This window comes from Acartia tonsa, chromosome 6 (assembly GCF_053477335.1).
Source record: "Acartia tonsa isolate MP-2025a chromosome 6, ASM5347733v1, whole genome shotgun sequence".
In the NCBI taxonomy this organism is placed as follows: domain Eukaryota; kingdom Metazoa; phylum Arthropoda; class Copepoda; order Calanoida; family Acartiidae; genus Acartia; species Acartia tonsa.
In genome coordinates, this window is record NC_137265.1 from 28002182 (window position 1) to 28029204 (window position 27023).

The 27023-nt window shown below is 30.1% G+C and overlaps 2 protein-coding genes across 3 annotated transcripts in view; both read left to right on the forward strand.

The window, feature by feature from the left end:
• Positions 1 to 2376: 2376 nt before the first annotated feature.
• LOC145323045 (uncharacterized) lies at positions 2377 to 10149 on the forward strand. Its single transcript, XM_080165430.1, has 13 exons — positions 2377 to 2412; positions 2641 to 2691; positions 3169 to 3220; positions 3763 to 3820; positions 4070 to 4203; positions 4276 to 4317; positions 4519 to 4584; positions 4965 to 5012; positions 5527 to 5585; positions 5894 to 5982; positions 6305 to 6376; positions 6657 to 6743; positions 10081 to 10149. Exons 3-13 carry the CDS (start codon positions 3195 to 3197, stop codon positions 10147 to 10149), a joined length of 750 nt encoding a protein of 249 aa, XP_080021556.1. The 5' UTR covers positions 2377 to 2412; positions 2641 to 2691; positions 3169 to 3194.
• Positions 10150 to 23858: 13709 nt separating this feature from the next.
• The window catches only part of LOC145322286 (uncharacterized), a 118649-nt gene continuing 115484 nt past the window's right edge, over positions 23859 to 27023 (forward strand). For both annotated transcript variants that reach the window (XM_080164175.1, XM_080164176.1), the window contains exon 1: positions 23859 to 23995. The gene's annotated coding sequence lies outside the window, so the exon portion shown is untranslated. The remainder of the gene's footprint in view (positions 23996 to 27023) is intronic.

Sequence of the window (27023 nt, forward strand, 5' to 3'; positions counted from 1 at the left end):
TTATGAGTAGCAAGGTTTTTGTTTGTTTGTTAAAATCGCGTTAACTAATTCATCGATTCTTATTCTCCAAACCAACTAGACTCTAACTTTCTAACTTTATATGTCCAGAGCTTGATCTTTAAATCGTTTATAGGTGATTTAAACCGGGGCGATTCATTCAGCGCACCATCAAATTATTAAATACCAATCTTTAAATCGAATTTGCATGGGCGATTTGGATCGGGCAGTGGCGCGGTACCGGCGCGCCAATGCCACTCACCGAGTGGCATTGGCGGTTCAAATCGGGGTGAATCATATGTAATAAATGAATATTTTTTTAATTACTTTAATATTTTATTGCAAAACTATTGAGAAAACATTTTAATAGTTATTTTTAAAATAAATTATATATTAATGTTTTATATAAAATACCATACTGACACGGAATTTTATATAAAATACCTTACTGACACGCCTTAAGTAATAAAGTTGTACTGGCGTGGATCGATATTTTAGTGAGTGCGCAAGCGATCTAAAAACACCGCGCCGTAAATCTTTTAAAAATCAATGTTTTATAGGTGCGCTGTGGCTCACCACCAGCGCACCTACGGTTCACCTCTGAATCGCCCCGATTCAGCGCACCATAAAAACGATTTAAAGATCCAGCTCAGCATTTCTTGATTTATAAATAAAAGCAAATATCTGTTTGAAAATTGAATTATAAAAATACTAAAAAGTTAAAAGGAAATCTTTATTTTTAAAAATTTGAATCCTTTGATCCAAATTATAAGAAAGTTATTATGAAATCTCTTGCTGACTTGAGATTTATAATATTCTTTGGCCTACATCAGTTGGGGACACAAAACAAAATCTGTTTTTTTAAACATAACACTATAATTCCACGTTTTAGGCTATGATTGTGTTAATTTAAGATACTTGATTTGCACTCCAATATTGGCAAAATGACACTAAAACATCCTATTAAAAATTTTATGTTATTTTGCACAAACTATTGTATACTAGAGTTAACCTATTATTGATTTTTGCAATGGTGATTCCTAGGATGATCCCTAAAGTGTATAGATGCAAGTATGTTCATATTAAGCATCCTGCTATATAGCATCTTCAGCACTGATTTACATTTAATTATAGCTAGTCTGCATTGTTTGATTGTGAACTTTAGCTTAAAAGACTTTTATATAATTTCACTATTATTTAGCATTAAAGTTTGCATTAAAGCCCTAACTGTAAATTACAAGGAATATAAGTTGCAAATTAGATTTGGATTTACTGAGAAGAAATTTTTTTACCCAGAAATTTGACTAAAGAAATATAAATCTATTTTTCAGAGACAGCTATCTGTAAAAGGAAGTATTTATTTTCTGTCTGATAGCGCAGATTCTCTATACAATGTGTTTGTGTGCTGCTATATAATTTAATCCTATTATTCAAATTAACAAGCTTTTTTTCTGAAGCAAAAGATCTCGCTAAACACTGAACTGATATGGTTCTCCTAGGTTCAGTGAAGGTTTATAAATATTTTTGGGGAAGGTATCTCTATCCTACCAAAAGAATTCACCTCTAGAAAGAATGATTCCTCCACCTCCAAAACATGTTTTTTACCTTTCGCGTCGTCTCCCCCTATTCCCAATACTCTAGTGACGTGGTTAAATAAAACAATGTTCTGTTAGAAAAATAAAAAATGGAGGAAGAATATTCCTCAGATGATGAAATACGTTCCGGATACTCTCCACAACCCTGGCATTCCCCTAGGTAGATAGATAGATATAAATGTAGACAGGTAGATAGATAGATAAAAATGTAGACAGGTAGATAGATTGATATAAAAAACAGAATGTTTTACACATTAATATAGAAATTTAGGGATATAGATAGATTCACAAATATTTAAAAAGATTGATAGATAGATAGTTTAATTTAACAGAAACTTGTTATTTTTAGGCGAATTGACGTGGACAGGTATCTTAATCCAGATACAAGAAGTTTCAATAAAAATCAGGTATTCTATATTTAAACAAAATTTACATTTTGAGGCTGCTACAACTAAGTTTGGCTTAGAGTGGCGGGGACTGAGGGTGTGATTGTGGCTAAGGTCGGCCTAGTCTAAGTAGCTGAATCTTCCTTCAAGCCACTCAGAATCCTTGTATTTAGTTTGTTGCAGGCAAAGCATTCACAACACCGCCCGGCTGAGGGTGGATATGAGTGAGGTTTTGTGTGGATGCGTTTAAGTGTGGCTTAGGTGTAACGGGGCTAAAGTTTTTTAGTGTGTCTGTAGCTGGCTTCAGCTGGGACACTCTTGTATTGGCTGATTGTAGTTGAGGATGAATGATTATTGTATTGTTTATCCTCTAAAAGCTATTTTTGGTTTTTAGAATTTAGAAGATTACCGAGCTGAAACATCGTCCCTAAAAGGTATTTGGATATAATATAAATGACTAAATATCACAGCAATGACAAACTATGAAAACTTAGTCTTATTTTAGACAATAAGAAGACACGTAATGAAGGTGCGTTTTTGTATATCTTGTCAACAGATAGAAAAACAAACATACCAATTGTCAAAAGTTGATGTGCTATTCAAACACAAAAAATCTTATTTTTCTAACTAAACTTTGACACCAAATAAAATCTATCTTTTAGTTACAGCCTGGAATTCTAACTCAAAAAGTGGTGAATACTTAACTGGTTTAGGTAATTAAATCAACAAAAGGATATCATAATCCGCACGGCTGATAGTGTCTGATTTTGAAAGCAAAAAAGCTGATCCACTGTTTCTTCCGAAACCCAAATATAACAACCTAAAATAGTGAAGCAATTTGTTTCTAATTTTTAAATTGAAATAATTCATATGATTGTTTTAAAAATTGAAAATAAGGTATTTTTTCGATATGTCTATTCACAGATGGGTTTATGTCTTTGGGGCTACCAAGCACCCACTACAACCTAACTTAATCTGACATAATTTAATAAACAAACAAACAAGAAACTCTCTCTCCCCCCCACCCCCAACTCTCCTTATTTTTATTTATTTCAAAATAAAGAGTGGAGATCAGTGCTATAAAATTAATTTTACAAAACATACAACCGTAATGACTTAACAGACCTAATGATAAAAAATATTTGCTTGTAATAAAAGCAAAATTAAATTAAATTACTTATATTGCATAGAGGCAGAGCGAGTACTAATTAATGGAATGAGAAAAAGAGTTAACTCTCTAAAGTAAGTTTTGTTTATCTTACTTGTTTTAACTTAATTCTTGTATCTTTCATGTTCTATGCTCTTTCAAATTAAAACAAGAATGACACCATCCATAAAAACGAAGCTCAACACGCCATATAATATACAATAATTGATGCTTTTAATATTGAGAGATATAATTTTGATTCTTTAATAGATTTATAATTGAAGGTATAAAATTTCTTATAATTAAGGAAAATTATCATAGACAAGACCTACTTACATATGAGACAATTTATAGATATGATAGATTATAACTTTATTCCTACTAATCCAAAGAAATCCAATTTCTAGCTCTAAATAAGTATTTCCAAAATAGGTACAATATAAACGGATTTAAATAAATATTATATGGCGATTTTAAGCTTTCCTATTAAACCTAATTGTTAGAGCAAAAGTTCAAAATTGGCAGTACGATTTTAACATTTCTAAATATTGACTAGAGCTATTTGATAAGATAAACATATCCTCATGTTAGAGAAGCAAAAAGGTACTTAATTTTTATTTTATTTTTCTATGTTAAGAGAACTTATTGCTTCACCTCATCGAAGCCCATCCCATAGTCTGATTGGATCTTCTCAGGTATCACTTCCCTGTTTGACTTTACTGCCAGTGTGATTTATTACATATAGGTTTGATTTCAAACTATAATCATTTTTTGCTTCAGCACAACTATTCATATTCAGCCTCAGTCTACAGCAAAAAAAAAGAGCTAGTAAATTTATTAGAATCAGTTAGATAAGTTAAAGATGTTTTATTTATGTCATAGTATATTCTAAAAACAAACTAAAACCTGACCAGTCAGTCCTCTAACAATAATATTTTTATAAGGATGTTAGAAGAATGGAGAGCTTAAATGAACAAGCACAAAATCCATCTGAAACTGAAGACACCAAAACAGAAAATTGCACATTAATTAAGGAAAAAGAAGATGCGACATCGTCTAAAACGGATAACATTGAGAAGTAAGCATTTAAATACTTTAGTTTAAGATGTTTTCCTTTTTAATGATCCAATTAATTTTTATCTATTTTCAGAGTAAAAGATAAGAAGAAAAAGAAAGGCTTTTCTCGTGCGAGGTAAAGCAATCACATATTTTTTTTGTTAAAATTGTAAACATCACTAACCTAAGAAAAAAAACATTTTTATGCCATTTCCATTCCTAATTTAAAAGTCTAAAAGATAGGTAGGTAACTCTACCTAAATAAGTATCTAAAATTCCTGTTCAAATAATTGTATTTGATACAGGTACAAAACCTAACATTTTTATAATATTGTAGTTCATTGTACTCATTTGATTATCCAAGTTGGCAGGGTGTTGGAGGAATCAAAAATCACAGACTAAGGCAAGTATTTGTTCGTATTATAAGGGTAATTATGTTTATAATATGTGCAGCAACAATTTCTATACTATCCAAGTTGGCAGGGTGTTGGAGGCATTGAAAATCATAAAGTAAGGCAGAAGTGGAGCAACATTATTCATATTATCCAAGCTGGCAGGTTAAATGATTATTGTTTACCATGGTTGGGGTTGTAAGTAATCAAAATATAATAATCTAAGATTTAATATTTAAAAAGTTGAAATTAAAAACACTTTTTCGTTAGTTAATACTTTTCTAAGTTCAAAGAAACGTTGTTATGTATTTATTTTCATTTGGTAAAAAATTATTTTTTTATGGCATAAGTAGAATTATTAAAACAACACATTCCATATCTCAATTTTTAGGGATAATTCAGTGCAGAATATCTACTTGGATGCTCATGATAAAACAAGGTATAACTATTCTAAATTTGTTTTGATTTATAATGTTGGACTTAATGAACGGTCTACTCAAATTTCAAATATTTCAAATATTAAACACTAATTGCTACGCCCCCAAAGTATCTAGGGGCACTTTAAATTAAAAAGGCGAGAAATTTTGTTCGGTGGGGGGAGGGGGGGGGGGGGGGTTAGGATTTTAGTTTTTAGTTTATGCAATTTATCACGTGAGGGAAGAGAAACCCTACCCAATATTATATGGTGCCTTCCAGGACCTTTCATGAGCATCACTGAAAAGAGGATCAATCATATCGGTCCAGCAGGTAGCAAGATTCCAACACAGAGAGAGACTCTGGTGGCATGGCGTGCAACACCCAAATTAGAGGCGAGCAAAAATGGGGTAAAATCAACCCCACAGACAATTTAAGGGATTGGATAGACCCCCCTTAGCTGTTATCCTCTTACCAGGGACTACACCCCCTTGAAAAAACGCCAAAAAAATTTAATATAGTATGATATGTTTGTTAAGTCGAAGCTCCTCCTTGACTAGCATCAATGAATTTAGATTTAAAGAGGAAAAAGAAAAAGGTAAACTATATATGTATATTTATTATTATTAAACATATAATTCTATGTAGTGGAAATTTCTTTTTTTTACGTTATGAATTTTATATATTTTCATGCATAATTGAACAAATAGTCGACGAAAAAAATGTGATATTCTCATAAAGAAAAACTTAAGGGTAATCTGGAATTTTTAAAGTGATTTTAATGTCCCAATGCTACGTAGGACAATAAAATTTTTAATTATTGAAACTAAACTTATCATATTTTGGTTGAATTTCATTCTTTTATTTCTAAAATTTTATATACGTAGAATATCGGTTTTTTTTCAGTCCACATTGCTGTAACTGAGGAAGGCCCAAAGAGTTCAGAACCTACATTTGATACAATGTTTGATTATTACTCTAAATGGGGTAATCAGGTTTGTAGGATTTATCCTTATATAAAAGTAACAGGATGTTAGTCTGTGTCTGTGTGTGCATTTAATAATGGATTACGCTAACCTCAGAACCGATATGACAGGCTCCTTCAGGTCCAGGGAAGGGAGGGTACCTACAATCTCCCTAGAGAAATCGCCTCCCCTGTAAAATTTCTTTTCAAAACTAAAATTGAATGTGGCGGTTCTACTAACACCCTCCCACCCTTTCACTTAAAAGCCCCTAGATGTCTCAAACTTAATTTAACCCGAGAAAAGGTTTATAACTATTATGAGGAGGGGTACTTCCACTCTTGTTATTTTTTAGGACAATGTAGATAGTTTGAGTCAGCGACAGTTTACCAAATGGTTAAAAAATGCTGGCATAATTGATAAGAAGGTAAGCCTGACTTTTAACATACAAAGAGTGTTTTTTATTTCAAATAAATATGGTTTTTTTTTATCTTTTAAGTAAGATTTCGAACACCTGAAACGTTCGAGTTCTCCAATTTAGGTAGCTTCACATCGGTTCTGGGTTGGTTTTAGGCTATTCAAATTTTAGTGCAGATAGGTGAAAATGTTAAAAGGGTGAGAAAAAAAACTTTGTTAGTTGCAATCTGTTGGTCGGACATTCCCGTGTTATAGATTTCTTACACCTACAAGAATATATTAAAATATAGGTAACAACACTTGACATAGCTCGTATTTATGGAAAAGAGCATGGGAATAAAAATGTGTCAAGACAAAATGCGTGGAGACTTGTTCAGGTTAATTCTTTTATATAATTTCTTTTGCAAACAAACAAGGTCGTATGAATTTTTAAGTCGAAGCAGCTTACAGTGCCTATAAAATATGACGTCTTACAATACAGATGATCAATGATAGGCCAGTACACATTTTACCATTGGTCAATTAAAATGGATACTGGCCTATCATTAGTTATTTGTATTGTATGACGTCATTTTTATGGGCACTATAAGCTGCTTCATCTATATGTAATAAAATGTAATAAACAATAATAAACGAAATTCTTTGTCTGCTTGTAACACCTTTTAAGTAAAAGTAATAAAATTTAAGTATTAAAATTATAGATAATTGATGTGAACTAAATAAATTTTAATCTCTATGACGTACATAATAGATATTACCACACTTGTAGTTATGTGATGTATTATTGTAATATTTTTGTATTTGTGGAGTTGGATTATAACCATAAAACAGATTACACTGAAATATAATATAGAAGAAAATTATTTGTGTTACCTTCATTAGCGGACTTTATTACAGATTGGCAACCACATCGGTCAAGAATCAAGGAAAATTGCTTTTGGACTTGGTAAAATTTTATTTTTTTCAAAATTTCTTAGTCGGATGAATGGTAACTTTTAATTAAAGTAAATCTAATTTATAATTTCAAAAGATATCTAGTTGGTTACAAATAAAATTTGTGAATAAAAATCTAATTCCTTTTTTTTTTTTTAACGATAATATTGTCTGATAAAGGCAAAAAGATAATTAAAATAAAGTTTTGTCTACTAAAAATAGAGGCAAAAAGATAAAATCTAATTACGGTAATATACAAAAAAAAGATAATTTGGTCTGATAAGGACTAAAAGATAGTAAAAACAAAGTTTGTCTACTAAAAATAGGGGGCAACAAAAATTGAATTTATGCTCCATTACGTCCTAAGGTTGATAATCAACATTTTTGAACTAGTTATTATTAAATTTGATGTAAAAAAGAAAACCTTTAATCAATCAATAAATCAAGATAATAATTTTTATGTTTATGAAGCAAATTTCTCATTTAAAGTTGGGGAAAATTTGAAAATTATATATTATGCAGTTAAAAGATTAATTCAAGATAGATATAATTTAATAAGACAAGGTAATACAGGTATAGGAGATAGAGGTACAGCGGAGAATCTGGATAATAATTCATCATACAATAGACAAGAAGTAGATCAAGAAACAGCAGGTCCTTTCACATTTAGTCATTTTGGAATAAATAGAACTTTAGACAGGTTTCCTGAGTTTAGAAGATATTTAGGTGGAACGATAATAATTGGAAACAGTCAAATTGATAATATCTATCATTCTGATTCAGAATAAAGTTTTAAAAATATACGTCATCAAAATATTAAAATATTGGAAAATTTATGAAAATTGTTGTATGAAAGTGTAAATATTTAAAAAACAAGTGTTTTCACCGGACATACACTGTAATTATAGTAATTATATCATTTCATTAAAAAGTTGGGAAGTTGAAAATTTTTTAATTACCTAACATTTTTAAATTGTTAAGAAAATAATATTATAGTTTTGTACTTTAGACACAAAAGAAAAGTCTAAATTATAAAACTAAATATAAAGATAATTAAAAAAAAAAAAGGTAAAATAAAAGTTTTATATATTGAACACAAAAGAAAAGTTCAATTTATAAAGCTAATAATTATTGTTAAAGCAATTAAATGATAAAATTTTGTTTAAATATTCTTGGTTTATGGAAATTAAGAATTCTATGTTCTGAAATTAGAGGGCAAAATTGGACTGAAAAAATTCGAAGCTGTCAAATTACTCTTGGTTCTATAACTATTATAAGAATTAAGTTCAAACAAGCATTGTAAAATTTTTAGATAAAGGTAATTTTAAAAGATAATTCTACTTGTTAATCTAAAAATTGGTAAAAATAATTTTGAAAAATAACTCTACCTGATTTATCTGGAAAGTCATCAAAACATTGTTCCTGTTCAAATTTCATTGAAATCTAAAATAAAGATAATCTCCACCAAGAAAATTGTTCATGAAATATAATTTGGTAAGCTAAAAATAAAAAAGGTATCAATCAAAATAAAAACTTTCAACGGTAATCAAGTTTATACTACACTGTAAAAACATTTTCCTTAAAACATAAAGGTAAAGAAAATAAAAAATGTCGGACACAGAACAACAAAATGATCCTTACTTTGCAGGTGCCAGACGAAGGAAATTTAGCAATTGGTTTGTTAAAAATAAGGAAAAATATCTAGAAAGGCTACAAAAGTATAAAGATAACTTGGAAAATTCAAATGGAGAAAATTACAAAAGTATACGTGAAAACCATGTAGATTTTAATACAGAAACAATGGATTTATTGCGCAACAGAGAAGCAGAAAGTTATGTAACAAATTTTACAGAGCTTACTGATGATGTTTCACTCGGAAATCTCAGGGATGAAAGGGATAGAGAAATGAACTTTGAAAGAAGAAATTTTAATCAACATAGAGATAATTCTAATCAATTTAATTTTGATAGAGAAAATTTTAACACAAATGATCATGATAATAATCAACATCAAAATCAGTGGGGTGAATTTAGAGGTTTTAATTATAGACAAGAACAAAGATATCCAAAAAATGAAAGATATTTTGAAAGAAATGAAAGAAATTCTAGACAATCTAGAAAAGATAGTTTTCAAGAAAATAGAGATTCTTATTTAAATAAAAAATATATGGAAGATTTACAAAAGAAAATTGATAATCTAAATATGGAAATAAAATATTTAAAACGAAAACCGGCTAGAGGAGAAAAATTTGAGGCTAAAACAGTATATAGATCTGCGGAAAACAGGGATTCTAGCCCTGCGGGACTCTCGTTGACCCATGCAACCGAAGCTGTGGAACTATTAGAGGAATATTTAGTATCAAATCAAGCAGAAAAACAAAAAATGAAACAAAATGTTATTAAACAATTATCAAAAATTGGTAAAATACAAACATTGGAAAATAAATATAACTCGTCAAAGTATTATAATTGTGATGATTTCACACCAAAATTTATAGATACAAGTCTAAGATATTACAATGTTGAGAAAGTTAGCGATAAGTTAAAAATTATAAAAAATCAACTCCTCTCACTGAAAAATGTAGGACATAATTAAACATAAAACAGATTACACTGAAATATAATATAGAAGAAAATTATTTGTGTTACCTTCATTAGCGGACTTTATTACATGCTAGAAATTTTAAGTTAACAGATCATTGTGTCTTATTAACTTTCTAGGGTAATAAATCTATTTGAAATAACTAACTAGTTAGTTTGACTTAATATATAATAATTATAGATAATAGGAAAACAGAAGAAAATGTCACCGGAGAAACTAAAGCAAAAACTTGCTGAAGCCAACAAATAAGTTTTTAAAACATTATTTCAGTATTAAATAATAATAATAAAATAATGCTCATCGCATATCTTTAAAGATTTTGCTCTTACTATGCTAATCAATTGTAGCTTTGATTTACTGATGAAAATAAAATATCATAACATTTTTCGTACTGAAGTGTCCTTTTATAGAAGTGGCAGGTTAAGTGTCTGTTTGTACCTGAAGATCTCACTAACCGTAGAATTATTATATTTATACTTTATAGCGAAGATTCTTATAGGTGGCTTGGAGGAGGTATCCACTGCACTAAGTCGGAGCCACCTACTAAGATTTTTATCCCTTTACAAAAACCTATGCACACCACTGATTTTATCATAAAATAAAACAATATCCTATATTTAGAAACAATATATTTGCTTCATTAATTATTTATAACAATTCTCTGACATTAAAAATATAAATTTGTTATATTAAAAGGCAAAAATATATTATTGCTTGGAAATAAAGGTTTATTTTAACTCTATTTATCGATTAAAGCAAGAATGTCAACACCAATATAAGCGAAGTTCAGGTCAGTGTTGAACATTAAAAGGTTTAATTCATAGTTAAAACTTACAAAATCACGAAACCTTACTCACAAACATGTAAAATTTATTCCATTTTTGACAGAACCTACTCTATAATTTGATAGTGTATATAATTAAGAAAATAATAATCGTGCAAATTGAATTTTTAACCAAATTTTTAAAATAAGGCGAATCTTTACAGTGTGGAAGAAAGAAATGAAGGGATCTTGAGGGATAAGAAGATCAGACAATGGAAGATAAATTGATGTATTATACTTAAATATCCAATCACAATAAAAAAGCTAGCCTTCTGTAGATTTAAATTTTTGCATGAAAAGTTAGGGCACTGCTAGTTTAAACCAACCAATAAAGATTGATAAAAGTAACTAAAGAAATGTTACTTGATAGAATTATTTAAATCTCAAATTAAACAAAGGTCAGCCTTACTCCTTTATTTTATGAACAGTTTTCATATTCTATTCTATAGTTTTCTATATTCATTCCCCCAAGAAAGTGTGTTCTTTATAATTGGGACTACATTTCCTAACGTTTAGGATAAAAGATTTTGTATTATAACAAACCATAAGTTTGTCACGTTTGTGCAAAAAATGTTCAGCTGACATAATAATGTACAATCCTTTATTTATGCTTTGTTACAGTAACCCCAGGCTTTTTGGATAAATCCGCAGCCGCTGGTTTTCAGATAGTTGCTCAGTTGATTAATTAATGAATTATTTCAATTATTTGCTATACTAAAAGCATATAAAGACACATCTTAGTTGCATTATTGCTTCACTTTGATAGCTACTATATCAGACTGAGCTGCTCTTACAATTGCGGACTCATATATTGAATGAAAAGTTTGTTGATAACAAAAGGAGGGAAGATAAGGTCTAACCTTGCGAAGCTTTTTTAACCAGTACACAATTATTTAAAATCTTTCTTTTAACAAGTCCACATTCGGTCCGAATACGGATTGAGGGAAACAGCAGAAAATATTCTTAAATGTTAAATATTTCAAATAAATAAGCTTATAATTTTGTTTCTAGGCTACATAGTTTTATATCAAAAATTTTAACATAATCAATGAAAATCTTTTAAAATTTTCTTTGTAAAATTTTCATTTTAAAATGCCTACAACTTTTTTGTCATTAAAGCTTAAGTCTTCAAATTTGGGGTATTGGATCTACTTGTGGCAGTGCTTGTGGCAGTCCTTTAACTATATCAAATATTTCTTTTTAAAAGTCCGCATTCGGTCCGAATACGGATTGAGGGAAACAGCAAAAAAATATTCTTAAATGTTAAATATTTCAAATAAATAATTTTCTTCCAAAGGGCCTGGTCAAAATAAACTATCTTCGCGCATTTACATTTTTCCTTCTTTCAGCTTGGATGGGCATATATATTCTGTAAACTAAAACAGTCTTGTGTAGTTTTCCTTAAACTGCTGTTGAGCACTGTACCACCGTCCCCCCATATTTTTTTTTGAAAATAAAGTTATTATTTGTTTCTTTGTTTATACATGTATAGGCCCCGTAGCGGTTAAGCATAGAACAAAACTATTCCGGCTAGTTTTCAATTTATATTGAAAGTATGGAGGAGTTTAGTCAAATTTAATACACAAGAAGTGTAAGGTTGTGTGACCCTTAATAAAAAAGTAATTTAGCAATATTATTTCAAAGCTTTTTCGTGGTGGTCTTTAAGTAAAGAACAAATTTTTATTCTTTTTTTCAAGAATGATTTGCCTTGTTTCTGGTCATAAGATACTCACCTTGTCAAAAATACAAGAATAAAGGCAATAACTATAAAAGAAAAATTCACAATAAAATTATTCTTTAATATTTTAATAAGTATGTATTACTTTTTTAAAAAGGCGAATAATCAGGGATCTTAAGATATAAGAGAATTTATGATGAATTCAGGTATATTTCTTCTTCAATGATGACAAACAAAATTAGACTGAAATTATTGGTTGAAAAATATGAATACAGCTTGTTTGAACCAACCAATCAAGTCCCCAGGTCACAAAGATTTAAGCCACTGAAAAAAATAAAGTGATAAATACCAGTATTGGATGTAGGTTATACGTGGTTATATTGAAAGGGTAAAAATTGTCGTCCAATTTAGCTTGCTAACATGGAAATCATAGAAAGGGGGTAGAAGGAGGGTATCGTTATTTTAGCCAGCTGCGAGCATCACTTTATCTGAGAACATGAAAACCTAGTGCATTATTCAAGAAATAATTATCGATTATACCATAATTAAAATCTAATGTCCCCTCCCTAACTGATACATTACAATATTAAGCATCCCTAAACTCGTGACAATGCCCCTCCCTACAAAGAAAGAGCATAAAGAGCAAAAACAGCTTCAACAATTTCATTTTCTATTTACAATACATAATTATTCATTATTTATTATACAAGGAATATCCATTATATCATTAGTGGATCGTGCATTTCCCTCAGAATATCTTTCCATAAATAAAGGTGGTACTGACTCAGTGACTAACCTAACAAATGTATAAAAAAAAGAACATTATGGACTATATCATATCCTTATATAAAAGTAACTGGAAGTCTACCTGTCGGTCTGTATGTCTATAGCTTAAGATCTCACTAACCGCAAGACCGAAATGCAGGAAAGGATTTAATCTTTGAATATAGAGCTTCTAGATTCCAGGGATGCAGCCACTAGTTGACTTTAATGCATAAGTTAAAAGTGGTTTTGGCTAAAATTCTTTTGACAGAACGCTGTTCTTAAACATTTTGATGGTAGTTACACAAAATTTCACGATTGCTATAATACTTTGACATTTTAAATTAAGAGCTAATTTGCCTAATATTTGCGTCAACATCATGACTAATTGTTTTAGGATAAAAACTACAATTAAACTTGAAATTAACAGATTAAGGCATTCCTATTATGACATTATGATTATGCTTAGTACAACTATTTCTTTTATTTCGAGAGGTTGGGAGGTGGTCTAAAAGCCAACAAAAAAGATTCTGCCATCATACAAAATACAGATAAAGAAATATAGAAAGATTGAGTTAGTTAACAAGAGTTGAAAAAGTGACAAAGAAAATAAGAATTTTAAAGATTTTTCTCGTATTTATTCGAATCCGGTGGATAGGAACCGGTTCTCATCCATACGAAAAAACTATGTCTAGCATCGTATTATATACAGCTTTCTACGAATATAAAAATGTACAATCATAAGATTAAAACCATTATAATTGTACATTCTATATCCGCGGAAAGCCGTTTATAATACGATGCGAGAAATAACTATTCTCGTATTCATTCGAATCCGGTGGATAGGAACCGGTTCTCATGAATACGAAAAAACTATGTCTAGCATCGTATTATATCCAGTTTTCTACGAATATAGAAATGTACAATCATAAGATTAAAACTATTTTTTTTAGCCGGTGCCTTCGGCACCACGGGGCTAAAAAAACTAGTTTTAATCTTATAATTGTACATTCTATATCCGCGGAAAGCCGTTTATAATACGATACGAGAAATAACTATTCTCGTATTCATTCGAATTCGGTGGATAGGAACCGGCTCTCATCCATACGAAAAAACTATGTCTAGCATCGTATTATATCCAGCTTTCTACGAATATAAAAATGTACAATCATAAGATTTAAACCAGTTTTTTTAGCCTGTGCCTCCGGCACCTCGGGGCTAAAAAAACTAGTTTTAATCTTATAATTGTACATTCTACATATATATCCGCGGAAAGCCGTTTATAATACGATGCGAGAAATAACTATTCCAGTATATTTCAATTTGTAATAATTTATTTATAGGTTTAGGTATGACCTCTCTCTATTAGGAGATTTATCTAAAAAGTGGAGAGTTCCTAGTATTTTAAATTCACCCCAAAACACTCGTGAATTTTCTCTAACAGGCGGAAGGAAACCAATCAGATTAGCAATTTCGAGATTGTTACTGTAGCCAAAAAACTTACTTCTTTGAATTTAGGGATATTCTTTTTAAATTTTGTATAAACCTTTCCATTGAAATTTCAATTTATTCTAATTTCTATCCTAAAAGGAAAACAATATCTGTCTGAGGCTTAAGACAGTTAGGGAGTTGAATCCATTTTTATAGAAGCAGAAATATAATCTATGATTATGGTTTGGACCCTCTAAAACAGTAATCTACCTTTCCACTTTCCCCTCTCTTGGTGAAGATATCTTCAACGCCGATACGATTTTTGAAATATAAGATTCCACTTTTGTCTCTCTTGTTGAAGATATCTTCACCAAGAGAGGCAAAAGTGGAATCTTACATTTCAAAAATCGTATCGGCGTTGAAGATATCTTCACCAAGAGAAGGGAAAGTAGAATCTTATATTTCAAAAATCGTATCGGCGTTGAAGATATCTTCACCAAGAGAGGGGAAAGTGGAAAGGTAGATTACAGTTTTAGAGGGTCCAAACCATAATCATAGATTATATTTCTGCTTCTATAAAAATGGATTCAACTCCCTAACTGTAAGATCTTGGTAACTGCTACACCGTTTGAGCTCTACTCTTTAGGGAATATAGTTTTCTGATCATGTTATGGTTTAAGATATTTATTGGTTGGAGGACCACCCCCCTGTCTTGAAACAAATGCCCATTCACCCCGAGAAAACAAAATCAATTGTGTAGGGACGTTGCTTCTTAGTCTGAATAATAGTTCTAAATAATTCAACGCATCCAAGGCAGCTGACTGTTCATGTTGCTGGTATCCTATTATCGTCATGAATCTTTGAACATCTAAAGATAACAAAAGGAAAAGCTAATTGACAGTAGCGCTGGTATTGACAGTAAATGACCTGCAACCAAAGAGGTCTTTAACAATCGGGAAAAATATATCAACCATCCCAGATGAATTACTCATAAGTCGTTTAAATTTTCTTTTTAGGTGTTGTACAGTGTCGTAACAACTTAATGAACACTATACAAAAACTGATTTGAGATAAGATAAAAAGGTTAATATTTTCTGGTAGTTTTTAATTTCTTTGTTATTTTCATTTTCGGTGATTAATATTCCAAGACCCTTCTGTGAAACAGTGGGGGTAGTGGCTGCACTATTGTTTACTTCAGCAGTCAATGTAAGGTTTCGTCCGAACAAATATCTTGGCTCAGTAATTTTTGTCATAAATTCACTTGTCATAAGTACACTTGTCATAAATATATTTTTCATAAAAGTACACTTGTCATAAAAACATTTGTCATAAAGGTACGTTTGTCATAAAAACATTTGTCATAAAGGTACGTTTGTCATAAAGGTACATTTGTCATAAAAAACATTTGTCATAAAGGAACATTTGTCATAAAGGTACATTTGTCATAAAGGTACGTTTGTCATAAAAATATTTGTCATAAAGGTACGTTTGTCATAAAGGTACATTTGTCATAAAAGACATTTGTCATAAAAGACATTTGTCATAAAAGACATTTGTCATAAAAGACATTTGTCATAAAGGTACGTTTGTCATAAATTACTGGTACCCAAAGTTTGGTTATATCCTCTTAGAAATATTTTTTTCAATTTTGAAAATTTGAGTACCCCCCCCCCCCCCCCCCGACAGAACTATGAACTCTTGCCGCAACGCTCGGCTCCCTGGCCTGCCTAGCTACAGCGCTCGGCTCCCTAGCCTGCCTAGCCGCAGCGCTCGGCCCCCTTGCCTGCCTAGCTGCAGCGCTCGGCTCCCTAGCCTATAACCTAACCTAACCTAAAATAGTTGTTTTCTGTCGGGGGGGGGAAGGGGGGGGTACTCAAATTTTCAAAATTAAAAAAAAATTTTATGACAAACGTACCTTAATGACAAATGTATTTTATGACAAACGTACCTTTATGACAAATGTATTTTATGACAAATGTACCTTTATGACAAACGTACCTTTATGACAAATGTTTTTATGACAAACGTACCTTTATGACAAATGTTTTTATGGCAAGTGTACCTTTATGACAAATGTAATTATGACAAATATATTTATGACAAGTGTATTTATGACAAGTGATTTTATGACAAAAATTACTGAGCCGGCTAATTCTAATTTCAAGGAAAGGTTACTATCGGTCCTGTGTTGCTTTTAAGCTATAAACTTTACCCAGCATCCACTAAAGTGGTTTTGTTTCTTTAGAAAGGTTGCATTGATATGTCGTTAACTTTCAATACGTCTTTTTTGTGACGTATTTAAAGAAAATGACTTATTAATGTGGCCTTAACTGTTTTTTATTTGCCATTATTTTTCTAAAAAAAGGAATTACAAATTAATACCTGATTAAATATAAAAATTATGGTTGTTTCAATGCGTCATTTTGTATTTTTTCCACATATTAATATATGTTGTAAAATTACACATTAATTCTGCAGTAAATAAAATAAATAATGTAGAATCAAAACGTCCTTATTGTGTAATGTGTCATCTTGATTAATTAAATAATTTTCAAGACACTTTAGGAAATAAGGAAGAGTTCAGAAAAAATTCTGACATAATTATTTTTAGATATTTTTTTCTTCTTAAAAACTAAAAGTTTGTAACATAAAAATAAAATCAAGAAATCTATTATTTTTATTTTTGAAGTTAAATTTTTCTTATTAAAAGGCAAAAAAATTTTCTGAACTATGATCCCCATATAAATATTATGAGTATTTAGTTATAGTTCAACCCTACAAACAAACATTACAATTAATGAGTAATTTAATTTGTGTGAAGTATAAGATTTACAATAGAACTTCGTTCGTAAATGTGATGAGAGAATGAGTTAAATGAATTTTAAAAACATTTTTCCTTCTCTTGTTGCATAATTTCGAATGGAGATCATAATCGACGACAAATCATGAATATAAGTTTTACAATGTTGAGGTAAGAAGTTAGCTTTAAACAACTTTGGGGACTTTAGTGAATTTCAATTGGTTTTATAACTTTAAAGGTAAGAGTTCTATTTTATATCAATCCTATTATATTAATTAGTAAACGTTTTTTGTCTGTCCCACAGGATCTCGCTAACCGCTGAACCGATATTGTTCTCTTTAACAGTGAAGCTTCTTATAGGTCCTGGGAAGGTTTTTAACTATCTTTTGGAAGGATTCTACACCCCCCTCCCCCCAAAAAAAATATTTTTTAAAAGTCTTTTGAAACTCAAATTTAAAATGGGATTAGGTCAACTTTTCCCCCTCCTACCAGTGCCCCTAGAGGCTTCTAACCAATCTGTTCCATGATATTTTGTCTGTTGGTCGGTTGGTTAGGCAATAAAAGGCAGAAATTTAGAAATATACAGTATGACCCTCGAAAAAGTATTTTTAAGCATCTGCAGCCCTTATTTCTCAATGAATTATTAAAAAATGCATATGTCCTTGTTCTCCATAGTATTCCACGTAAGTAGATATAAAAATATTTTTTTTACCTCCATTAACACCAGAGATTTTTAGTGCTAAAGTTTTGAAAAAGTGACTGAGGAAAAAGTAACTTTTAACATGAAACGATTTTTTTAGCAAAATTAAGCTAGAAATCCTTTTATTTTTGTTACTAGCAGAAACTTTATACAAAAAAAAATAAAAAATTTAGTTTTTGAGTAAAAAGCATTTTTTTACACATATTTTTTGAGTCTTTTTAGTTTAATGATATTTTGAAAACCCTACTTATTAGGCAAAATTGTTTAAGATTAAAAAAACAAATAAATCTCTATGAATATAGCAGGAAAATTGTTTTTGTTTCACAATCCTAACTTTAATAACAAAAAAGTTATAAAGAAAATAAAAATAAAACATAATGATTTTTTAGTCTAAAAAGCTTAATTTACCCCCTATTAAGTAATTGAGATGTCAGAAAAGTAGGCGGAGCAACTGTCATAATTAATCCTTTTCTATAAATAAGGGTTAATAAATAACTTAAAATTTGCAAATAATCAATTCATTCAGTAGTATTTTTTGCCATTAAAAATTTATATTTTTTTGTGGAATAAAAAAGAAATATTTAGTTAACTTGTTTTTCTTTGTGTCTCATTATTCAGTTGCCAGAAAAACATAATATAACCATCCAAAAAATAAGAGAAACAAAAAAAAATTCTTTTTCTCAGTCACTTTTTCAAAACTTTAGCTCTAAAAATCTCCGGTGTTAATGGAGGTAAAAAAAATATTTTTATATCTACTTACGTGGAATACTATGGAGAACAAGGACATATGCATTTTTTAATAATTCATTGAGAAATAAGGGCTGCAGATGCTTAAAAATACTTTTTCGAGGGTCATACTGTATAAAAAAAAGATTTTCTCGTTTCCTTATTAAGAGTGAGGTCTTATTTTTTTCCTGTGTACATTTCTCATATTCAAGCATCTAGATTAATTGCAATTTTATTAAAATAATCCATTTTTATTTAACTCAAATCAATTTCTAATTATTTATTAATTCTAATGATTTAATTCAAAAAATATTTATTTAATTCAATATAATAATTGTTTAATATTAAATCTAATATTTTATTGATACACATAAAATACCAATTTTGGCGGCCATATTGTTTTTTTTGACGTTTTACAGTAAAAAAATGACGTTTTGATATGTCTTTATTTAAAATAATATGTCATTTAATAAAATATTATTATTTTTTAATTAATATTTAAATTATATTGTTAGTTTGGCGGCCATCTTGTTTTTCAGGACGTTTTAAAGGAAAAATTGACGTTTTAATGCGCCGTTATCTAAGACATTTTTTTTGTGACGTTTTTTTAAAGATAACGACGTATTTTTGGTACACAATACGTCTTTAAAAAAAATATGAAACGTCATTTGTATAGTAATAAAAAAGTTACGTCATTAAGGACGTATTAATACGACATGTTTCTTAAAATAATGCGATAAAAGTATATGCTGGGTAAGTGTCAACCAAGTCACAGGAAAATCAACCAAAAATTCTATCTTTGTTTCTTTGATTTGTAAAATACAAAGAAGAAATATGTCAATCTGTCCTTATGCATTTCTGAAGCATGACATCTCGGTAACCTCTCAACCGACAAGGGTATTCTTCTCAGGGAATATACCTACTGAACCTGTAGTTTTATTTTTTTCTGGGGAAATGCTACCATCTTGAAAGAATTTCATCTTTCCCCCCTAACTTTTTCTTTATTTTTTTTTCTTTTAAAGCTACATGGAAATGATAAAGATTATCCGCTTAAGCAAACAGTTTTTCAATCAAATTCCACACTGAAACATTCACACTTTGTAGGTCCTCATGGCAAATAAATTCTATACTGTATAGATATAACAGTTTAGTCTTGTCTCATAGAGTAATAAGTAGTACATAATGACCAAGAGGTTTCATAAAAGGGCTAATATCCCTCATGAATTCTCCCTAATTTTATAGGGAGGGGTTATATTAATCACCCCCCCCCCCCACCAAACACAAAAAAAACTTTCAAAATGTTTTTTACTCCTTGCACCATATTCAAAAGGCTCTAGTTTTGTACATATCAGATAACTTTTTACATTTCAAGCCCCAAAATGTCGCTTTTAACTATTTTTTGTGAATATTTCCTGGACTTACAAAAGGCATATCTATATTTAATATATATATGTAGAGGTTTTGTGATTTTCAAATATTTATCTTTTCATTCACTTTTTTCCATCGATATTTTTGTGCTTCACTTGTTTATGGATGTTGTTATTTTTGTTTACTTTAACATTCATGGCTAAATCTCCATATGCCTTTATACTCTTTTATAGTTAAACTATGGCTATCTTAAATGAGTTTTGAGTTCTCTGATAGTCATACATTTACGAAAGATAATTTTAACGCTAACAGCATAATAAGATAAAAAAATCTCGACTGGAATAATTCGCCCACTTTGTTAAAAAATTTAATTATTCTGATGCATGTGTCTAATTTGGATATCATTACCTTGAAGTCGCTTTAATATCGCAGCCACTCTATAACTAAGAAATGTTCATCATACCTTCATTTTAAACGTATGTAGACATGTCATGTTGTAGTGGTACTGCACTAACTTGTTCTCAGCCATGCTGAATAATCATTTATAGCCTCGTATTACGTATTAAAGACAATTTTTCAAGAATTCGGCCTCTCGGGAATAACGAAACTGGTTTTAATCTTATATTTTTTCATTTTAATATCTGCGGAAAGCTGTCTATAATACGATGAGATAAATAACTATCATTTATTGGGTAAAACAAAGACAATAGATATATCGGGTACGCTCCCAATTATGATTATCAAAATTATCCATCATGTAAAGTAAGATTTATGGAATTCTTTGCATATTTCTAGTTTATACCAACCAATCAATATTTATTGCAGAGTTTTTATTAGTAAGACATTTTTATAATGGTTGGTCTCCCAAAGTTTTGGACTTATTTTTTTGCCTGTTTTTGGGAACATCTATAGTTTGCACCTCTCCGCCATAACAATAATGAAAGGAATGGTTGAGTCGCTAACATGATCATAATTTTCAGTTACTTACACAGTTCGGTACATGAAACCAACTTTTTAGTAGAAAATATAACTAAAAAGAATGTATATATCCATAGAAAATAGAACCAAAAACAGACATTAAACATTTTTTACGCGGATGGGAATAGTAACAACACTTTCCAGATTATACCTTATTGTTATACGAACTTTCTGCAAAGTTTGGTCTCGTTTGGACAATTCTAACATTGTTAGTTTAACAATCAGAGTTACTTAAAAACATACACACTCAGAATATGGGGAAAATATTAAAACATTGTTACAGGTTAGGAATCTCTATAATCAAGTCCAAATAATTTAGGCATGTCATTTAACAGCATGTATGCATCAAACTAACATACAACTTTGTTTAGACTTATAAATTTACTCTTCCGTCTGATTTTAGAGCTTTACTTTTCTGGATGTTTTAATGTTTAAACTACAAAGTTGGTTTCGAGGACCCAACTGGTAGAGTTGAAACAGTGGACATATCTTTTATACAAATTTAATGTATCGCCCAACTGAAGGAAGGTTTTTAAATATTTTTTTTGATAAATAGTTAGATAAACAAAATAAAATTAAGTTTAAAAAATTGTGGATATTGTGTTAAAATAATTCGAAAATAACATATCTTTTCATATTAACAAGGATGACAACATCTATAATAGCGTAGCTCCTGAATCAGACAGTAGGACAAACGGACAAAAGGACAAACGTATATTAACACTTGTCCTCTTTTTTTATGCCTCTTTACTTTCCTTAGCTACCTCTCTAAATGGTTGTGGATATTTTAATCAGATTATTGTTGGACGAAATCGTCTAAATTAACAAAAACAAAAAACTCTTACTTTTAATCCCAACATACATAGTAACATAACTATCATTTTCTTTGATCTCAGGGGCTCAAAGTAAGTATAGCAAGTAGACTTTTTAAAAATCTCACTCACCACCAGGAAATATGCAAAAAAAAGGCAAGTAACAGTAATAAATTTGAGAAAAAATCTAAAAACTATTTTTTTTTATATTTATATTCATATTCAAGAAGGTTGTTCTCTATGACTCTTCGTTGACTTAGAACATGCACATAACAAACATAAGGCATCCCTTAAAATAAAATCTAAATTGAAAAAATTCAGTTTATAAGATTAAATAATAAAGTTGCGTATTTTTTGTTGACAACTCAATTTACCAACATAGTATTCTAGCACCTAAAACACTGCAAGGATAACTTCATGTTTTTATGTCAAGATATTTTAGTTATCAAAGGCCAGACATTTCAATGTTAAGTCCTTTTTTACAAGTAATCAATTTTTAACAAATATTCTATTCTTTTATTCAAAACTTAGTTTGCGACCAGGGATCTAAAGGGATAAGACAATGGACGACTAATTGATGTACATCTCCAATGGTAATACAAAAATTTACCTCTTTTGTAGATTACAATTAGTGGTTTAAACGTATGAACACTCAATTTAACAAACCAACCAATCAAAATTCATTACAACTCCCCAAAGATGTAAAGCCAACGAATAAGAAAATGTTTTCATAAAACTTTGGGGACTTGTGTGATTAGTTAATAATTAGCCCAATGTTCCCCCTTTTTCTGGGTTGCGACCCTAGCTCATTAGAGTTAGAAATTCCAAATCAAAGCCTTATTTGGGAGAGGGAATTCATTTTTTTCCCTACGTGGTAGACATACATCTTTCTACGCCCCCCTCCCCTAAACCAAAAATAGCGTCAAACCTGTCCCTGCTTTTCTGAAAACTGATCAATAAATGGTTGCCGTTCATGAGATCTTACATAACACACTGTATGCGTTGCACGAAATATACATGTAACATAAACAATACAATCTAATATTATACTTTTTGTTGTAAATATATTGCTCTGTAATCTATAGCCATGATAAAAGAAGCGATATTAATTAGTTATACTTGACAAATAGGTTACTTTTATTTAAATACAGCTCATACATCAAACGCACAAAAACTATTGCATGTTGGCCGCCTTTTAAGCTACAACGCACTGATTGTTTTATATGGGCCTAGTGCGCGTCGCACTCTGACGCCCTTTCTGCGTCAGATTACTGGTGCACTATGGTTGTTGTTGCGTAGTGTTGTGTTTCTCGCCCCCCCTCTCAACAGCTGTTGTGCATCTTCAAATTTCATACATTTTTCCTCAACCCCACACAGTGGAAATTTTGTCAAAATTTTGAAATTTCAAAAACATATTTGTAAAATTTAATTAAAATTAATTTAAATAATTTTTTTCTTTAAGCATAAAAACTTAAAATTATCTTTTATTTCTCCAAAATTATCAGAAGCAGTTTACCATTGGTCAATTACAATGTATACTTGCCTATTATTGGTCATTTGTATTGTATGATGTCACTATAAGCTGCTTCTAATTATCGAGTTTATAATAATAGCAAATATATTTTTCTTTAAGTAGGTCAAAAAGTAGGAAATTACATCTAGATTTTTCTCGAATAAAAATTTATTAATACAAAAACAATTTAGGCTTCATTTTTTTTATTCTCTTTAATGGTTGAAATAAGTTTTACACTGTGATTCTATATACCCCTCTCCCTTCTCCGATGATGCTAAACATTATATCTCTTTTCTCTTTAACTCCACATCTCTCTGACCCTCCCCCATGCCCCTAGAGATTAGATTTTGTGTATGTGAGATGTTGCGGCTACAAATGATAAAAATGAGTCGAATTTAACAAAATTTTGTTAGTGAAGATTAGACGGTGAAGGAAGGAGTGTGATAGCCCCCCACTACCCCCGCCCCAATATTATTTAGAGATAAAGTGCTAATATTCACAAAGGTGGGTTTCTATTACAATTTTCTATATATGCTTGCAAAAAATATTAATAATATGCATCTAATTAAGACAAATAAAGAATCAAATAATAATACCTGAAAAATGTACCCCTTTTAAAAAATGTTTACAATAATAAAAACCATACCTAATGTTTTATGGGAAAACTTAAAATGAAAAACGATTGTTTCAGTTATATTTGGAGTATATTTATTTTATAGGATACACTATGTAGAACCAATTAGAAAATAGCTTCAATCAAGTATTAATTTTATAAAATGAGGTTGAAATCTTTCCACCTGTATGTTAATTAAGATCTTTTAAACTGTATGTTTGACTTGACCGTGTATTACAGAAGCGCATTATGATGTAACAAGGATTACAACATCCATAAGTAGCGAAGCACTAAAAAATCATGGATTAAAACGGACACACGGACATTTCGAATTATAGACTAGCTTTGCTACAAAAAGATACTGGAATAAAGAGAGATCTGGACTAATAATTTTAATAACCCATTCTACCATTTGTTCGCTTAAGATTTCTGAAAAAGTATTAGTTTTTGAAATAAGTAAGAGAAGAGTTACGTATCTACTAACATGATTGTGTAATTGCACCCAAACCAGCCAGCAGATGCTTTAGGTCAGGTTAAGTTAAGTTGTGTTGCGTAAGGTTTATCATAGTTATTTAGGATGGCTTCAAGTAGTAGTTGGACTTCCGCAAGGTTCAGATCCCCTGCAGGGGTTTTAGTGGCGTCCGTTGAATTTAGGGGGTGCAATCGAATAGAACCCTAAAGATGAATTATCCACCGTATTATACCTTCTAAAAGTAAAAGTATTGCACACTAGACGTTTTACTTTAAAAACTTAGACACGACGGACATAATCTTTATTGGGAAAGTTTCTCTTTTAAAATTCTAAAACATTAAATTTGAATATTAAAAGTAGCTGGTAATGAAACCTAAGAGAAAAACAAATATATTGAATTTCAGCGCATTTTTGTGGTGTAAAGAATACAGCAAGATTTAATTTACTTAGCACTAAAGTATGTTTTTTTTTAAAGCAAAGCTTTTCTATAATGAGAGTGGGTACATACTTCCGTCCGTAACTAATAGCTCTTATGCTAATCAAGGCATTTTAGAATTGTCCTATCGATTTTAAACTTTGCATGTTGATTCCTGTAACAGTAAGGTATGATTTAGAAAGCGTCACAACCCCATAATTGTCACCAGAAAGTCCGAATGTCCATTTTAAACATGGTAATATTTAGGTTTAAAAAAAAGCGATGTTTAAAATAAGATTATATACCAATTTACTTGATTTAGGAGCTTCCTAAGATTAATTGGGAACTTAGGAAACCTATAATTAAGTCTTGAAATGTAAATACGTCCAGTCCATAATGTATTAATCATCCTGTATTTACGTAATTTTGGTATAAATTAACACGGATTTTTATACTCTATATTTGATAATGTTCGTTAGTCTGTGATGTTATGCTAAACTTCGCTATTGTGGATGTTGTCATCCTTATTTTTTTTATAGTTAGTTATATTCGTCCTGCTTGGCGGTTAGTCCTTTACAATTTACTTTTATGTTAATATTTTTTTGTCTGTCCTCAAAAGCAATTTGTTTTTGTTTTACTATATCTTCTTCCCTTAAAAAGCCAAGAATAAAAACGCTTTAAAATAGGAAGTTGAAAATGATAGTTTGCGTATAAAACCAATTTCTAAGCGTATATTGTCTTAGCACGTTTTCATATTATCCCTTTAATATGCAAATGAACCCTTAAACCCCCACTCAACAATTTTCATAAACTTATTTCTAGTCTCCTAGGGGAAATCAATACTTCCGTTGACTAACTTGCCAAAAATGTGTGCATATAGACTTCCAAGTAATTATTACGCGAAACCTTATTGTTAGAGTAATCATATCATCCATTAAAATAAACAGAAAACTTCTAATGTAGAAAAGCTTCGTATTTTAAACTAATCCATAGGGTGGGGGGGGGGGGGTATAGGTTCAAAGACGAGAACAGGGAAGTTGCATCACGTTTCTAAATTGGCAAACAATCACATAGGCAAATAATGGTTAGGTCAATTTTACAAATTTACATACAGAGCGAACTTTTTAAAACAAGCAAATGCACATGAAAAAAGCAGCCGGAAGAATAATTCATCTGTAAAGAAACTATTTTACCTTCATATTTATATCAACTAAATATAGCAAGCAAACTCATTGACTTTAGTTTTATTTCTTTTCTATAGTATAAAATGCTTTTGAAATATTTACATTCAAAATCTAAACTTTTTCAATTTTAATTTTAAATTAGGTTATACATATTTCAATTGTATCAGGGCGTTGTATTATTTTAAAAATGCATTTTTTATCTAGAACAGTTTATGGTAAAATGTTAATGAAAGAAAACATTTTCATGGCTGCTAGCGGCCAAACAGCTTAACGTAAATTGTTCGTCCAGTAGTTTAACACTTTTAGCCTTCAAAGTTCTACATTTTTTATAGAAATTTTTATCGTGAACTGCAATTGATCCGCAATTTTAGAATGTAAACTTGAGAATAATCATATTAGCAATGCAAAACTGTGCTAAAATAATAAATATGCGCATTTAGAGTTTATGCTAGTAACTTCAATTATCGCCTTTTAGTGTGTTTTTCAAAACTTACCATCTTAAGTAGTAAGGTTGTTTTTGCCTAAAGCTTAAGATCCCAATAACTATTGAAATGATTGAGTTTTCTTTTTTGATAAAGCTTCGCATAGGTCCCAAGATGGTCCCAGGCTATTTCATTTTTAGATTTAAAGATTTAATTGGAGTAATAAAAAACTTTTAAATTTTTAAAGATTTTTTCCATTCTTAAAATAATCATACCAAAAATTATTTTAATGGTAAACTTTTAAAGAATATTTATAATATAGGAGTAAAAAATGCACCATTTTTATGTTTAATCAATCAAAAAAGGTCTGTAATCAAAAACTGATCTTTATGAATAACCATTAAGCAAAAATAATCCATTAATCTT

Excerpts from the sequence above, each read along its gene's own strand:
- LOC145323045 (XM_080165430.1), top strand. The coding sequence starts at position 3,195 with ATGAGAAAAAGAGTTAACTCTCTAAA. Across the intron at positions 3,221-3,762 it reads AAAAGAGTTAACTCTCTAAA|AGAACTTATTGCTTCACCTC; the intron begins GTAAGTTTTGTT and ends TTCTATGTTAAG. Across the intron at positions 3,821-4,069 it reads GTCTGATTGGATCTTCTCAG|GATGTTAGAAGAATGGAGAG; the intron begins GTATCACTTCCC and ends TATTTTTATAAG.